The sequence below is a fragment of the Neofelis nebulosa genome, chromosome 13 (genome assembly GCF_028018385.1).
Source record: "Neofelis nebulosa isolate mNeoNeb1 chromosome 13, mNeoNeb1.pri, whole genome shotgun sequence".
Classification (NCBI taxonomy): domain Eukaryota; kingdom Metazoa; phylum Chordata; class Mammalia; order Carnivora; family Felidae; genus Neofelis; species Neofelis nebulosa.
This window is the reverse complement of record NC_080794.1, coordinates 42571731-42588171: the sequence shown is the minus strand read 5'-3', so window position 1 is coordinate 42588171 and position 16441 is coordinate 42571731. Positions and strand designations below refer to the sequence as shown.

The following is a 16441-nucleotide window of genomic DNA, read 5'->3' as shown; positions in this document are numbered from 1 at the left end:
GCTGCGCTCGGGCCTCGGGGCCCCGGAGAGCGAGCGGGCGAGCGCGGCGTCCCCGCCTCCCGGGCGGGCCGGGGGCGGGGAGGCGGGGAGGCGGGGAGGCGGGGAGGCGGGGACCCCTCCCCTCCCCTTCGCCATCCCTTCGGGGCCGGCCTCCCGGGCGCACGGAGGGACCGCGGGGGAGGGGAGAGGGCGGAGGGACGGGAGGCGGCGGCGGCGGCGGCGGGGCTCGGGCCTTGGCTGACCGGGCGGCGGCGGCGGGGCCCCGGTGAGCCGGGCCGGGGCGGCCGCCGAGCCGGGCCCGAGCCGTCGGGGGCCCGGCGAGCGCGGCGCCGGCGACTTTCCCCGCGGAGTTGTGGTCTAGTTTGGGGGGCGGCGCGGGGCCCCGGAGCCGGGGCGCGATCTCTCGCGGGGCCGGCGAGGGAGCGGCGGGCGGCGCGCGCGGAGGGGGCGGGGGAGCATGCCCGGCTGGAGCCCGGCCTCGGGGCGCGCCCCGGCCGCCGTCCCCTCCTCCGCCTCCTCCTTCTCCTCCTCCGTCTCCTCCTCCTCCTCCTCTTCCAGTCCCGCCGCCGCCGCAGCCAACATGGCTGCGCTCCTGAGCCCGGGAGGCGGCCGCTGCTGAGCGCTGCTCGCCGCCCGGGCCCCCAGCCCGCCAGGCTCCGGCCCATGGCCCCCGCGACCCCGCGGCCCCGGGCGCGCTAGGGCTGCAACCGAGCGCCTGCCGCCCGAGGCCACTCGCCGCCGCCGTCCGCCCGCCCACCCGCGCGCGCGCGCGCCCGCCCGCCGCCCTCGGGGAGCCGGAGCCGTCCGCGGGGCGGGGCGGGGCGGCCAGCCACCATGGAGCCCCAGCGCCGGGAGCTGCTCGCCCAGTGTCAGCAGAGCCTGGCCCAGGCCATGACCGAGGTGGAGGCCGTGCTCGGGCTGCTCGAGGCCGCGGGAGCGCTGAGCCCCGGCGAGCGGCGGCAGCTGGACGAGGAGGCGGGAGGCGCCAAGGCGGAGCTGCTGCTCAAGCTGCTGCTGGCCAAGGAGCGGGACCACTTCCAGGACCTGCGGGCGGCGCTGGAGAAGACGCAGCCTCACCTGCTGCCCATTCTCTACCTGAACGGCGTCGTCGGGCCGCCACAGCCCTCCGAGGGCGCCGGTGAGTGGCAGACCCCCGCGGCCCGGCCTCTCGGACCGCTTTCCACCATCTCTCTTTGCAGCTCTGAGTCGGGGGAACTCGCGAGGGCCACTCATCCACCTGGCGCCGGCCGCGCGGGTGGAGCCTTCCCTCCCTTAGCGGGTCTGGGGAGGGGGCCCCTGCGTGGTCCTCTACTTCGCACCTCCTCCCTCAGTCCCCGCCTGTCGCTGTGAACAATGCCCGGCACTGTGGGCCTTGACTCTCCGGGTGCCACGGCATCGGGGTGCTCCTGAGGCCAGCAGGTCCAGCCGCGGGGCGACCTCGGAGGGATGTCCGGCAGTCTCTCCTAAGGCTCTTCATCATCCACCAGTCATTTTGGAGTCTCTGCTAGCTTTTAATCGGTGATACGGTCTAGAAGAATGGAAATTGGGCCAGGACTGGTCCTCCTGAATTCTGGTCCCTGCCACCCCGTTTGATGATAACTGGTGCCGTTTCACTTTCTGGCTCTCTCTGCTCCCTTTGCCCAGAGTTCAGTCTGTTTGCTCGCCCAGACTTGTGCTTGATTATGCACAATGCCTGCTAGGTTTCTTTGGAAACTGTGGGCCTGGAAAAGTTGGGGAAGTTGCATTGCACCATGGGAAAATCCTAGTAGTGGCTGCTGGGGCTCAGATCTCTCCCTGGCAGTGCTGAGCTGCCTGAGGAGGGAAGGCTGGTGGCTGGTGCCCTTGGGTGGTGGATTTGTGAGTATTCCTGTGTGTGTGGGGGGGGGGGAGGGGGTACTACTGGGTGTTTGTGATAAATGATAGGCCTGGCCTGGTTGGGGAATGTGGAAAGCCAGCCTTTTAGACAGAAGCTCGAGGAAAAAGGCACAGCACTGAGGAAGGAAGAGAACCTGCACTTATTAGGCACCTACTGTTGTGGCAGGCACTCTGCCTTATTACATTTATTGTTACCATTCTGTGAGCTGCCTACTTATTATTACTTTGCCAGAGAGAAAACTCTGGCTTGGAGTGGTTAAAATGCTCAGAGTATTAGGCACCAGGAGTTTTCAATTATGACCTATTGTTTTGTTGAACTCGTTCAGAGCCCGAAAGTGGCAAATGCCACCTTTTCTATGTCTTGTCCTTGTTTTAAGAGTGAATGGAGAGGGCTGACAAAGCAGCCCTGAGTAACTGTAGGCCAGAGGCTGATGAAACCCATTTATTTGGCTGTTAAAAGCCTCACTTATTAAGGGGGTGATTTTATAAGCTGTTCCTGGTTAGAGCTGCAGTGTATATTGGCCATCTCAACCTCACATCTTGTAGTGGAGGAAACTGATGTACAAGGAATAAACTGCTGGTCGCACAGTGCGCATCATTTCATCGGTGGTCCTCTGTCTCCACTTTGGGATTTCTGACTCTAGCATTTATATCCCTCAAGCCTGCGTTCTGTCCCCCCAGTTTTGGTCGTATTTGAGTCGCTGGGCAAACCCAGTCTCCTGGGATGGTGGTTTGGAGGATGCTGAGGAGGGCTGTCACATATGTCCATGAGGATAAAGAGACAGGGAACTCTCACTGGGGTAATTGTTTTTCTCCTTAATTGCTTTCATCTTTCTATTTTTGAAGGAGAAAGTTTGTCAAGGAAGTGCATAAGTTAGAGTGCAGACCCACGTCCTCCCTGGGATGTGTTTGAATCAGTGCTAGCTTTAATCTCTGGAATAGTTGGACGGATTGCCATTAGTTAGTTCCCCCTGCTCTGTGCCTGGCAGAGGAGGTGGGGCCTCGCTTGGGCTGAGGTTGTAGGAGCTGGTCCTGACCTCTGAGGAAGGGATGGACTATGGTTTGGGTTTTCCTCCTGAGGGCAGTGATTGAAGACCCTAGTTTTACCACAGAGCAGAATTCTGTGGCTTTCCAGAGGGTCATGCAAGCCTCAGGAAAATAGTTGTCTGGGGGAAAGTTATGTTCATTTTAGTTAACGCTTTAGAGAAAAATTAGGGCAGCATTTGGTATGGCAAAATAGAGCTTCTGGGGAGGGGTGATGTGGTGTGCAAATAAACAGTAGCGTTGGGACCTTTGTAAAGGATGAGTTATTGTGCACTGCTTTTCCAACTTTTTTTTTCTCTCTTTTAGCCAGCGAGCTCTTCTTCTGGGGCAAAGCTCAGTACAGGGCTGGAGGCACCTTTCTGTAGGCACGCGGGTCCATGGCTCTGCCTGTAGTCGGCCTCTGTGCAAGGCCCTTGCGAGAGCCCGAGAGACAAACCAGCTGCCTTCCCAGGGATCCACAGCATCAAGGGGCAGCCAGTTTGTCATGTCTCTTTGCAGGTGCTGCCATCATCCAGTTAGGGACTTTCCTGGTGGTTTCCGCATGCTTTGTGGGCCCCTGGTCCAGAATGCCCATTCCCTGGCTGGCACCTGTGCGCTGGGATTTTGGTCCACTGCAGGCAAATGATGGCTGGTAGCTCCCCACAAGGGCCTGGAGCCCAGGGTGAAACTAGCCTGGGAGGTCCTGGGTAGATGAGCCAACCACGGGCTCATGCTCAGAGCCCCAGACATTTATAACCCACCGTGCTCAGGCCTGGGGTATGAAGATGACTAACAAGCATACCGTGTTGTTTTATTTCGGGGGCAGGGACATTCCTATTCCAGGGTTGATGGTACCTTGCTGCTCAGCATTTCGAATCTCACTGCATACTTCCATGTCTCACTTAATTCTGTAGCAACCCCAGGGAGATGGGGGTGGTGGTGCCTTATCTGCATTGCACTGGGTTCCGCACTCACATCTCTATGGTTTGAGGACAGGCCAGAAGTTGCAGAAAGGGGCAGGAAGGAGGCTGAGTCGAGACTAAGCCCAGTGCTCCTGGTTCCGTGTTGGGGTGTTTTTCCTGTCACCTGATTAGGCCCCCTCAGTACAATTTCAGGCCATCTCCTACATTCGGAAACTCTGGAATTATGAAGCCTTTCCTGTCCCAATACATGGATCTGTGAGGAAGAGGTGATAACCTTTGCCCCTGCTGGCAGTGGTAGTAAGAGGGAGGACTCTTGTTCTTGGAATGGCTCAGGTGTCTCATGTTTTTTCTGCAGGTGTACCAGGATCTTGTTTGGTCATTCAGAACCTGCTCGGTCCTTTGTCATTCGTTTCTCTTTGCTTCAGTTACTGACACCTAGGTTTTCTCGCTTGAAGACCTTTGACTGCCTGTCCCTGGAGTGAGGGTCCTTTCCTGGCCGGAAGCCTCAATGTCTTCATCTGTGAGATGGGGCTAAGGGTGCTAGGCTGCCTGTCTCAGCCACTGGGAGGGAGGAATGTAATTGGGGAGGATGGAAGTGCCTGGTCCTGTGCTTTCCCCAGGTGGGGCTGCACCGCAGATGGAGACAGGGGTGGGTAGGATGTAATTCCAGCCCGCAGCTTGCCATCTAGTTGGGGGAATGGGTCACTCAGGAGAGTGACATTATGCAATTAATCAATTGAGTGATATAGACACAGGTAGGCTTTTTCTTCCTTTTAAAACACTGATTAGCACATACTTTCCCTGAATACTCTCATCTACCTCTAGTGGCTCTAAGTACCACCCAAACGTGAAGGTCTTCTCAAACCACGTCACCCCAGGCGTCTCTTATGGGACAGAAGTGGCAGAACTTGGTAGCTGCTCCTGTGTGCTCAGAGATGCAAGTTTCCTTCTCATCCCCTCTATGTGCCTTCTCTGAAGCATCCTAGCGAGCTGCTGACTTGGCTTCCCCAGAGGCAAGAGACTGGAGACAGCGGTGGCTGCTGGACAAAGGCCTCCGAGGAGGGACTGGGGCTCAAGCTGGGTGTCAGAGAGGCCGTGTGGACGTGCAGAGGCAAAGGAGGAGGACGTGCTGGTTCAGATTGTGGAAATGAGACCAGCCTGAGCAGAGGGCGGCACAGGCTCTGGGTGGATAGGGGTGCAAAGGTGATCCAGAGGGACCGCGATGGCTAGGCTGAGCGAAGGGTTTGGATGGCACTACGAATTTAGACACTGTGCACTTGTCGGAAGTTAAAGCTGGAGGAATTTTTTTTTTTTTTAAAGGACTAACTTGCCAGGCTTTTCCAGCAGGATGAGAGCTGGTGACTGCCACTTGTCAGGTGTGGATTGTTTATTATTCATTAGAGATTTCCTGGGCCTTTTGTTCTCTATCTGCTCTCTTCAGGTACCAGCTACATCGTCTTCATCTACTCCAGCCTGGAGGGTCAGCAGGGACGGAGACATAAGTAAAAGTTCCAACCATTGTAGATTTTCTTTTGGTTCTTTTAACTGTGTTATTTGAGAGGAAGTGGTGGAGGAACTTGAAAGTAAGCAGAAAAGAGAAATTTATTGTATAGTATTCCAAGAGCTTGGGATGGATGGGAGAAACCAGCCTTGGGGTGATTGATCCCCGAATGTGATGCTTTTCCTGTGGGCCTGGAGCATGGTCTCAGGACCCCAAGGATTTCATCTTCATGGCCCCTGGCCAGAGACTAAAGGGAGCTCAGTCTAATCAGCCCAGGCAGAACATCTTATGGAAGGGTTCTGCGTGGCCGGACTAGGGTCTCTGTCCATGTCAGGCCCAGTCACTGTGGCCAGGGCTAGGGGACTAAGACTGGCTCAGCAGCTGACACAATGAATAGAGTAGGGTGATGGGATGCTGTCACTGGCAGCCCGTACAGTATCATGGTTCTTTCGACTGGGGGGAAGTGGTTCTCCAAAGGGAGGATGTTGGTGCGGCTAAAACATCAGATGAATATCCACCATAGGTGGTCCCATCTTTTTTTTTTTTTTTTCAACGTTTATTTATTTATTTATTTATTTATTTATTTATTTTTGGGACAGAGAGAGACAGAGCATGAACGGGGGAGGGTCAGAGAGAGAGGGAGACACAGAATCGGAAACAGGCTCCAGGCTCCGAGCCATCAGCCCAGAGCCCGACGCGGGGCTCGAACTCACGGACCGCGAGATCGTGACCTGGCTGAAGTCGGACACTTAACCGACTGCGCCACCCAGGCGCCCCAAGGTGGTCCCATCTTTGTGTGATGATGCAACTCGCAGGCGAGGTCATCACTGGAGTGGGGGGGGGGGCAAGGTGGCCATCTTTTACTAAGTTTTAGACTTTGAGCAGAGCAGTTCAGCTTATCTCCTACTCTACAAAACAATTGAAACAATAACTGCTTCACTATGCTATTTGACAATCAGTAGCACGACGTTATTTTGTTATTGTGGCGAGCAATATAGCCTGGAAGCAGCCTTAGGACCAGAAACCTGGCATTCTCCTGATTTTTCTGAGAGCTTTCTCCTTGTAAACTGTGCTAGAGCTGCGTTTACCGTGGCTGTGGGTCATCAAGAGTAGATTATAATCTCTCTGAATTCACTGTTGTATTCCTGATGCCTAGAATAGAGCCTAGCCCAAGATAGGTGTTCAGTAAATTTCTGTTGAATGGATGAGTAGTCTGCTGTGTGTAGAATGAATGGTGTCTCCTGTGTAAGTCCAGGTTCTCTTCCGAAATGCGTTTATAAGTGGTGACTTCGCGGTGACAGAAGGTTGTGGGAGTGTAGGAAGGCTAGAGTGAGTCCCAGATGCACACACGGATGTCACCACCCACGGTACATCTGTGATGGAAGCAGGTGGTGTGACATTGATGTCTGAAGTTCCCAAGGTTACCCATCAGGTATCAGCACGGTGGGGCTGGCTGCCAGGAGCCATGTGGAGTGCCCACATTGGCTGTTGAGGGATTGGAGACACCTTTCCTTTTCACACTCAGAATTTGAATATCAGCTTGGTGTCCTCGAAAGAGACCTGGATGGGGATCTGCTTCTAACTGTGCGACATCTTGACCTTGGATGAGCTTCTTAGCCACCTGGTGCTTGGGGGTTTTTCCAATGTAGCAGTCAGACTAGAAGTTTAGCATTGACAAAGTAAGGGCTTGCTCAGTCCAGTGGGATTCTCAGCACTGCCAAGGTGGTATTAGGTCCAAGGAAACTTGGATTAGGAAACTAGATTCTGAGACTTCTTCTAGGTCTGTACCATGGTTACTATTTTCTGATTTAGTGTTAGGGTTGAGTGATTTTTTTGATACTTTGGCTTTATATTTCCTGAAAAAGTGAGCAGACTAGGGGAAATGTTTGTCTTAGGTTTCTTTGGTTTTTTGCCCCCTACCTTGTTCCAGCCACTTATATATTCTGCAGACCAGTACAAGGGGGCTCTTCAATAAGTTCTGTAAACTTGGGAAGGCGTGAGCCACAGAAAAATTAGGCATAGAGCAAGAGGGCTGAGCTGCTTATCAGTCTGCGCAGAGGGTGGCCCAGTCGGTTAAACATCTGACTTTGTAGCATCTGATGTTGTAGCAAATGTCAGAATTTCCTTCCTTTGTATGACTGAATAATATTTCATTGCATGGATAGACCACATTTTATTTATCCATTCATCTGTCGGTGAACATTTGAGTTGCTTCCACCCTTTGGCTTTGTGAATAAAGCTGCTATCAAAGTTGATGTACAAATACCTCTTGGAGTCCCTGCTTTCAGTCCTTTGGGGATATATATACTGGTAATTCTACATTTGATTTTTTTTTTTTTTTGAGGAACTGTCCTGTTTGCTTTGAGTTTTAATTATGAAATCCATAAGGTCCAGGCATCTTGACTCAAGGATGAATGGCCTGGTTGGAGTCCAAGTTCCAACATTTTCTTTCCTTTTTTCTTCTAAAACTTGTAGATTTTTGCCTGCAGCCTACTTTGGAAAGTTCAGGACAGTTTCTTTGGACTTTAAATTTTTTTTTTTTTTCAACGTTTTTAATTTATTTTTGGACAGAGAGAGACACAGCATGAACGGGGGAGGGGCAGAGAGAGAGGGAGACACAGAATCGGAAACAGGCTCCAGGCTCCGAGCCATCAGCCCAGAGCCTGACGCGGGGCTCGAACTCACGGACCGCGAGATCGTGACCTGGCTGAAGTCGGACGCTTAACCGACTGCGCCACCCAGGCGCCCCAGTTTCTTTGGACTTTAAAGAAAGATTTCAGTATCAGTAGTTATGTCTGACTTTTGAGGCCAGAAGTTAACTACAATCCCAGCAACATTCACATCTGGCAGCTGAAGGGTGTTCACGTATCTCCGTCTCGTTTCCAGTACTAATATCTCCATCCCCAAAGGCCTTGAAGTATGTTTGTTATTTCTGCTTTGTGCACACTTTCTCCTTACCCCACTCTGGGTTGGTTTAGTTTGGTTTCTCAGTCTTGGATCCAGGGTAATGGCTAGCAAGATTTTCTTTCTAGGTCAGCATTTCCCAAGGAAACGTCTTCTTAGCACTGGCCTGGTGGGATGTTAGTGGTGTTACTTGACGAGAGGGTTCTGTGGTCAAAGCATTTGAGCAGTGCTGGTTTGAGCAGGTCATACAGGCTCCCTTACTGGGAGCCTCTTGAGAGCCCTAATAGGCCAGTATGCTTGGAGATTTCACTGGAGTGGGTTCACCATGCAGTGTTTCCCGAACGGATTTGACCACAACATCTTTTTTCATTGAGCATCTTGCGACATCAGAATTCTGAGAAGCGTACTTTCTGGAACATTTAGCATTGGTGCACGGAGCTGGAACATCAGTGTACGCCATCTTTTTTTTCAAACTTTCTCCCCGTTCTCTCTCTCTTGGGGTGCCGGACCTTGAACTTCCTCATCTCCTAAACTCCAGTACCAGCTGACGTAGGCATGTGCGATTCTGGGGCCAGATCTTTTGGATGTGTGGATAACTTAGATATGCCGTAGAATCTGGGACCAGAAGATGTTGAAGTGGTGTGAACCCTGACCTCTCTGGGCCTCCATTTCTCCAGTGTAGCTCGACAAGAATGAAGTTTGACTTCATGATGGCTGTTCTTTCAGATGGTGAAACCTCTTGTGGTCATTGTCGTCTTTTTTTTTTTTTTTTTAAGTAAGTTCTATGCCCAATATGGGGCTTGAACTCACAACCTTGAGGCCTAGCGTTGCATGCTCCATCTGTTGAGCCAGCCAGGTGCCTCCCGTCTTGTGGTTTTTTTAGGTCTGTTTTATTTTAAATATTTTTTTTTTTAGTTTTTTTTTTTTTTTAACGACTATTCATTTTTGAGAGACAGAACATGAGTGGGGGCGGGGCAGAGAGAGAGGGAGGCACAGAATCCAAAGCAGGCTCCAGGCTCTGAACTGACAGCACAGAGCCCAACGCGGGGCTTGAACTCACGGACTGTGAGATCATGACCTGAGCCAAAGTCTGACGCTTAACCGACTGAGCCACCCAGATGCTATTTTTGAATATTTTTGAATATTTTGAATATTTTTATTTTATTTTACTTTTTTCAATGGGCTCCACACACAACATGGGGCTTGAATTCATGACCCCGAGATCAAGAGTCACGCGCTCCACTGACTGAGCTGGCCCGGCGCCCTGTCTTGTGGTCTTCTTTGGGTCTGAGTGAGTAGGCTTGGGCTTTGGTCCCCAGTCAGGGTTTCCGGGGCCACCTGGTGAGCATGTGTGATCTGTCCTGGTGGTGTGACACCTGCAGGTCTGGGACTGGCTAACCGTTGGTACTGGACTGGGGAGCAGGAAGATAGTCTCTGCCCTGAGAGTGCTACGTCATTTCTGGGAAGACCGTTGACACAGAGGAATGAGCCAGGTGGGTGAAGCATCGGTGGTAGGTTTGGGGCCAGGGAGGGAGGCCATAAGACTGGAGACGGCTGGGTGTCATGAACCAGTCTTGGGGCCTCCCACAGACTGGGATTTAAATCCTGGCTCTTCCATCTTAGGCTGTGGGACTTCAGCAAATTGCTTACCCTCTCTGGGTCTTCTTTCTCCTTACCTGTAAAAAGGCTAATAGTATTCTCCCAGGACTTTGGTGAGGACTGAGGCGATTTATGTGAGGTGAGGGCAAGCTACTGGAGCTGCTGCTGCTCTTGGGAGAGTCCTGTCCTTGAGAGGAGAGCCAGTGTCCCACCTGGGCTGGGAGTCAGGAGGTATCATAGGGCCCATGCCCTTCCTGGAGTCAGGGGAAGTCTAGAGTGTGCACGGACCAGGAGGCCCATCTCCTTGGGCTGCTCAGGACACATTTTCACGGTTGCTTTGGTCCTGGAGCCTACATTTGTTTTTAAAGTTTATTTATTTTATTTTTGAGAAAGAGAGAAAGCACAAGTCGGGGAGGGGCAAAGAGGGAGAGAGAGAGACTCCCAAGCAGGCCCCTCACTGACAACCCCAAGGCGGGGCTTGAACCCATGAACCATGAGATCATGACCTGAGCCGAAGTCAGACACTTAACCAGCTGAGCCACCCAGGTGCCCCATGGAGGCTACATTTTGAGGAGGGCATTGCCACTGGCTTCACAAGACTGTGGGAGTAGCTTATTTTGGAGGAAAGGAGTCTTAGAGGGGCTTGGATACCTGTTTTCAAATGGATACAGGGCAGTGGTGAGACCTGATTCTTCTGGACACCAGAGAGCTGAACATGGTCTGACAGATTAAAGATATTGGGAAGTAGAACTGAGTTTGACTTAAGGAGGGACCTCCCCCTTCCCTCCTTTCCTTTTAAACTTTATATTACACATCTTTCTTTTTCTAAATTTTTTAAGAGTTTTTTATTTTTAAGAGAGAGAGAGAGATAGAGTGTGAGCCGGGGAGGGGCAGAGAGAGAGGGAGACACAGAATCCCAAGCAGGCTCCAGGCCCTGAGCTGTCAGCACAGAGCTTGACACGGGGCTTGAACCCACAGACTGCGAAATCATGACCTGAGCTGAAGTCGGATACTTAACCGATTGAGCCATCCAGGTGCCCCCATATTGCACATCTTTCAAACACACACAGGGACGGAGTGTGTAATGTAAAGCATGCTCCACTCTCCCAACAACTTTTGCTTTCCTCAGTAATGTAAAACAAGCTCTAGACAGTGTACCGCTTCCCTATAAATGCTCTAACAGATAATAAGGCCTTCTAAAGAAACATAACCAGAAGACCATTTTTACAACCAACAATATTCATGATAATTCAATGTTGTCTCCTACTCACTTGATACTCGGTTTTCCTTGTCTCAGAAACGCCTTTTTTGGGGCGCCTAGGTGGCTTAATCGGTTGAGCATCCCACTCTTGATTTCGGCTCATGTCACAACCTCAGCGTTCGTGGGATCGAGCCCCACATCGGGCTCTGCTCTGACAGTGCGGAGCCAGCTTGGGATTCTCTCTCTCCCACTCTCTCTCCTCCCCTCCCCCACCCATACTCTTTCGCTCCCTCGCTCTTGTGCTCTCTCTCAAATAAATAAACGTTAAAAGAAAAGAGAGATGCCTTTTTATGGATGGTTTGTTCAAATGAGGATTTTAATAAGGTTCACACGTTGCATTTAGTTGATGTCTGCCTTCTGAGTCTCTTCCATAATCCCCGGCAGCTTCCCTGCCTCTGGTCTCTTGCTTAAGAAAGAGCCTGCCAGTGCCATCCAGCCATGGCGTCGACTGTTCTAGATCTCTTCCCGGAGAGTCCACATAGGGTAACCACAGGGTGGTTACTAAGAGAATGGGCTGTGGAGTCCAACCATAAAGCTCTTTGGCCTCAGTTTCCTCATGGGGCTGTTACAAACAAATGAAAACATGGGAAGTGTAAATGTTTATTATGACTTAAATTTTTAAAAAAAGTTTTATTTATTTTGAGAGAGAGAGAGAGAACGAGCAGGGGAGGGGCTGAGAGAGAGGGAAACAGAGAATATGAAGCAGGCTCCACACCGTTAGTGTGGAACCTCAGGAACTGTGAGATCATGACCTGAGCCAAAACCAAGAGTTGGATGCTTAACGGATGGAGCCACCCAGGCGCCCCTTAAATTTTGATTTTAAGCTGTAGGGGCTCTTTTCATTGAGTGGACTTGTACGTGAAAGCCAGCTGTGTAAAGCAGACGAAAAGTGACGACAAAAGTGGTGAGTGTGTGTGGAGGCCTAGAGCGTGCTGGTTTTCCTTGTGGCCTCCCCGAGGCCCCTCTGCAGAGGTGCGTGAGGTTCTCCAGGGTTCACGGAACACAGCTTGAAAACCACTTGTTGGGATGCTTTTGTTTCAAGATGCTCCCCATGTGGAGAAAGACAAGAGCTGGGCTGGCGAGTCACAGCTGGGACCCAGAGGCTGCCATCAGTGACAGCTATGTTTCCAGGAGATACTCTTGTCTTTGTCTGCTTCCTCTGTTTACCTTTGTAGGTTTCCTTTTGGGATGAACCATGCTCTCAAAAATGACAAATGACCACAATGCGGCTGATAAAAAACAACAACAACAAAAAAAAAACAACAAACCACGCTCTCTGCTATCCAAGACAGTACTGTGGTTAGGAGCACAGTGCAACCCCATCTGTTGGGGTCCCTTGTAGTGGGAAGTGAGTGCCGTTTTAGAAAAATTCTTCTTATTCTTTTGTTTGCTTGTTCGTTTATATTGTCACTAGCTGGCATTACCCCTACATTGCATAAGGGAACTGTTGCTGCGTGCATGAATGAGCCCCTGCTGATATGCAGCCTGCAGGCGGAGTCCCTGCGCCCGCCACCTGTGTGTGAAGCAGCAGCTTCTGAGGTAATCAGCCACAACCCTGAGCTGCTGCCTTGGTGGCCGTCTCCAGCCAGTGCGTGTTCTCTCTGCCCACAGTGTTTTTCTAGGTGTGATGTGTCTCTCAGGCCTCTTTCTGAGTCAACCTCAGGTTGCTTGTCTGGATGGTACCTGTCTGACTCCTTAGGATGGCCTGGGATCCCCAGATGAGTCTTCTGAGACCTCATTTGACCGTTGTGAGTCTGCTGTCCACATGTGAAAATCTGTCTAGCCAATGGGGAGTGATGTGAGAACAATTGGAAAGAAAATTTTATTTTTATATTGTGATGTAAGAAGTCATGCTTTAAAAAGTTATAATCACCTTTTTTTTTTTTTTAATGTTTATTTCAAGAAAGAGAGAGCACATGAGCGAGCACGAGCTGGAGGGGGGAAGAGAGAGAGGGAGAGAGAGAGAATCCCAAGCAGGGCCCTTGCTGTCAGCATACAGCCCAGTGTGGGCTCGATCTCATGAACTGTGAGATCGTGACCTGAGCCAAAATCAAGAGTTGGATGCTTAACCGACTGAGCCACCCGGGCATCCCTGTAATGACCTTTTCAATATTCCCGATAATCTCTCTTCTTACCCAGAGTAGCCTTTTTTTCTTACCTGACCAGAACTTTCTTTTTCTGTTTGTATTTCTTAAGCAGCTTATGATTGTTGAATGTCACAGTTGGAAGGGTCTTGGAGACTACTTTGCCCAAACAGCGTATTTTGTAAATGACCGACAGCAGTCCATAGACACAAAGGGACTCCACCAGGATCGTATAGCATGCCACTGGCAGAGCTGAACACAGGACCCAGATGTCCTCCCAGGTGGGGGCTCCTTCCAAGGCATCTCTGTCAGCCATAGGCTGGGTGGGGAGTTGAGGGAACCTTAGCTGGTTTTTCCTGATCTGGCCTGGCTTTGCAAGCACCGGCTTTCCAGCGAGGGAGGGCAAGAAGCAGGTATCTCAGTTCGCGGAGCTGTGCTCTAGCTTCTCATTCCTGACCATTGAGAAACGCCTTTACCAGTCTGTGTGACTGATGTTTACGTTCTACAGATGGGCAGACTGGGCCAAGAGAGGCTCGCTGGCTTTGCTCCGGGCCACCAGCTGCTGCGAGGCTGGGCAGGCTTTGGAGTCCTTGTCAGTTTCTTTATAAAGACTACATTTGTTGTGTGTACTTCAGCCCATCCGGTGCAGGTCCCCATTGAGTTGTCTGTGTCTTGAGCCTTGGACACTTCTTGCCACAACACTCATTCATTCAGCACCTGTCACACAGGGGACTGTCTGGATGTAGACATAGGGCATGACATCTAAATTTAGTGCTGAGTCAGAGAATGGGTTTGGTATTGGCAGGAGATACCTCCTTGCCTCATTCTTTTTGTGACACAGCAAAAACCTCCAGTGCTGTAGCTTCTTAATGCTTAGTCACAGGACAGAGTTCAAGCAGGAAAATGACGCTACCGAGCCTCTTGCCCCAGAGGAGAAAGTTGTCAACAAAGATAAGAGGGTAGAGGCCTGTGGACGCTGAGTTGGGACCTACTGTCATGCCTAACATTAGTGGGAGCTGAATATAGAAAAAGCAAGAAAGTAGATAAAACTAAAATGTGCTAGTTCTGGGTCTTTTTTTTTTTTTTTTAAATTTTTTTTTTTCAACGTTTTTTTATTTATTTTTGGGACAGAGAGAGACAGAGCATGAACGGGGGAGGGGCAGAGAGAGAGGGAGACACAGAATCGGAAACAGGCTCCAGGCTCCGAGCCATCAGCCCAGAGCCCGACGCGGGGCTCGAACTCACGGACCGCGAGATCGTGACCTGGCTGAAGTCGGACGCTTAACCGACTGCGCCACCCAGGCGCCCCTAGTTCTGGGTCTTTCTATGGAAAAAAATACAGCTGAACCTGAAGCAGCTTAGAATTTAGGGGATATGTGTGTGCGAGTACGTATATATGCCTTTCTGTTCACCCAGCTCATTTCTGATAGGAAATGGCAGACTGCCTTTATAAATCAAATCCTGTCCTATTTTCTCTCCCATTTTATGAACCCAGCGGGAGGGAGCAAAGCAGTGAACAGTTGTCCTTACTTTCTGTGCCAGATTGTGGAATTTCGTGTAAGCTTGTTCTTCCGTCAGCCCCCCTCATTTCAAGGCTTCTCGTGAAAACTCACTGGACGTGGCCACAGTGTCGTCTTGTGTGAGGTCACCTGGCTTTAGGGTGGAGCCCAGATTCAGACTCAGATTTTACCAGTGGGTCCATCCATCCATCTGCCCACCCATCATCCGTGCAGCATGTCCCTGATCAGTGCTCTGCTAAGTGCTGAGTGTGAAAAGGTGAGAAAACCCTTAGCATCCTCCATGAATGGCTCCACAGACTTGTACCAAACACTCCTTTTAGCTGCAGTATATATCCTATCGTTCATCGAAGGTTTTTCTTCTCTGTTGCTCTGTCATGGAGCTTTTAGGAATGCCAGAAAGTTATCAGCCCGGCTTATTGACTTCCTGTTCCTCACCTTCCATTTGGTGGTTTCAAGCAAATGGCATGGGTTTTTGTTTGTAAAAAGCTGTAAGATCCTCAGAATGACGAAGAAGATGGTTCCTGCCCACTAGGAGTTTAGTGTCTCATTGGAGAGCCCCAGCATGAGGGAGCAGCCGTCCAGCAGGGCACATCCCCCAGAGCAGATGAGGCTGCCTCAAGGAGAGGGGAGTGTACAGTGAGCTGGGTGTGGGCAGATGGCCGACAGGCTGGATGGGTGCTGGGGAGGCACAAGGAGGCGTGCGGGCCCCGTGAAGGTGGGACGCGGGGCAGGGGCAGGAGACTCGGAGGAGAATCCATTCTGTGAATGGTGGGTCTTTACGGGAATTCTGAGCTTCTGCTTCGGGTGTGCACTTAGCAGGCACTGGGAAGATGAGCCCAGGTCAACCAGGCCCTGGGAGGCACAAGGCAGGCCTGGTTGCTGCTTCCAGTCGTTCTTCCTGTGATCGGTTCTCCATGAGACGCCTTGAGCACGGGGCTGGAGAGAGAGGAATGGGCAGCGTTGGCCTGGGGTGGGAGGGTGCACTGCCAGAGGAGGATGGAGTGAGGGGAATAGGTCCAGCAGCCTTTGCAGAATCCCTGGAGATGTGTGATTGGCTTTCTGTGATCTGTTAGCGGGACTGAAAAGTCAAATGTTTCCTAAGGTGCAAGTCTGAGAGTTAATGGCTGGGATATTTAGAAGTCAGCTCGTGAGTAGTGTAGGGATTGCGGTCTCATGTGCTGGCCTGCTCTTTGGGGAGGAGACAGGGGTGATTAAGGAATGAGGTGGTTGAGGGTAATGAGCGACCACTGGTCTCTAGCTGTGCCCCCGGCCTGTTCAGATAGCCTCTCCAGGCCTCATCCTTGTCTGTCTGATGGGGTCCGTGACACCGCCTTCTTCTGAGAGCTGGTGCGAAAGTGTGCACATAGGTGGTTGTATGCTGTGCAGATGGTTCACATTTCTATTGCACAGGATGCTTTGTCTGTTATTTTTTATTGTCTCATTTCATCTCATTAGCAGCCCCTTGTGGGGGGGGGTGCTTATTCCACCTGACAAATGAGGGAACAGGTTGGGGAGGCCATGTCCCTTTGGGAGTTAGTTCAGAAGAATGGTTAAGAGCCTGTATCTGAGCCAAGTATTGGGTTCAAACTCTGGGCAAGTCACTTTCCCTCTCTGTGCCTCAGTTTTCTCACCTGTGAAATGAGGATAGAAATCGTACCTTGTATAGTAAGGAGTAAAGGATTTACTGTTTGTAAATTGTTTAGAGTAGTGCCTGGCACACAGCCCTATGTAAGCAGCGGCTGTTCTTTACG

General features: G+C 51.4%; 1 protein-coding gene across 4 annotated transcripts in view; it reads left to right on the top strand.

Moving 5' to 3' along the window:
• Positions 1 to 267: 267 nt before the first annotated feature.
• The window catches only part of DLG5 (discs large MAGUK scaffold protein 5), a 129108-nt gene continuing 112934 nt past the window's right edge, over positions 268 to 16441 (top strand). For 3 of the 4 annotated variants that reach the window (XM_058696805.1, XM_058696806.1, XM_058696803.1), the window contains exon 1: positions 269 to 1138. In XM_058696805.1, coding sequence (XP_058552788.1) covers positions 835 to 1138 — 304 coding nt within the window. In that variant the 5' untranslated portion in view covers positions 269 to 834. Of the gene's footprint in view, positions 1139 to 16441 lie in introns of all 4 variants that reach the window. The other variant, XM_058696804.1, reaches the window with a different exon arrangement.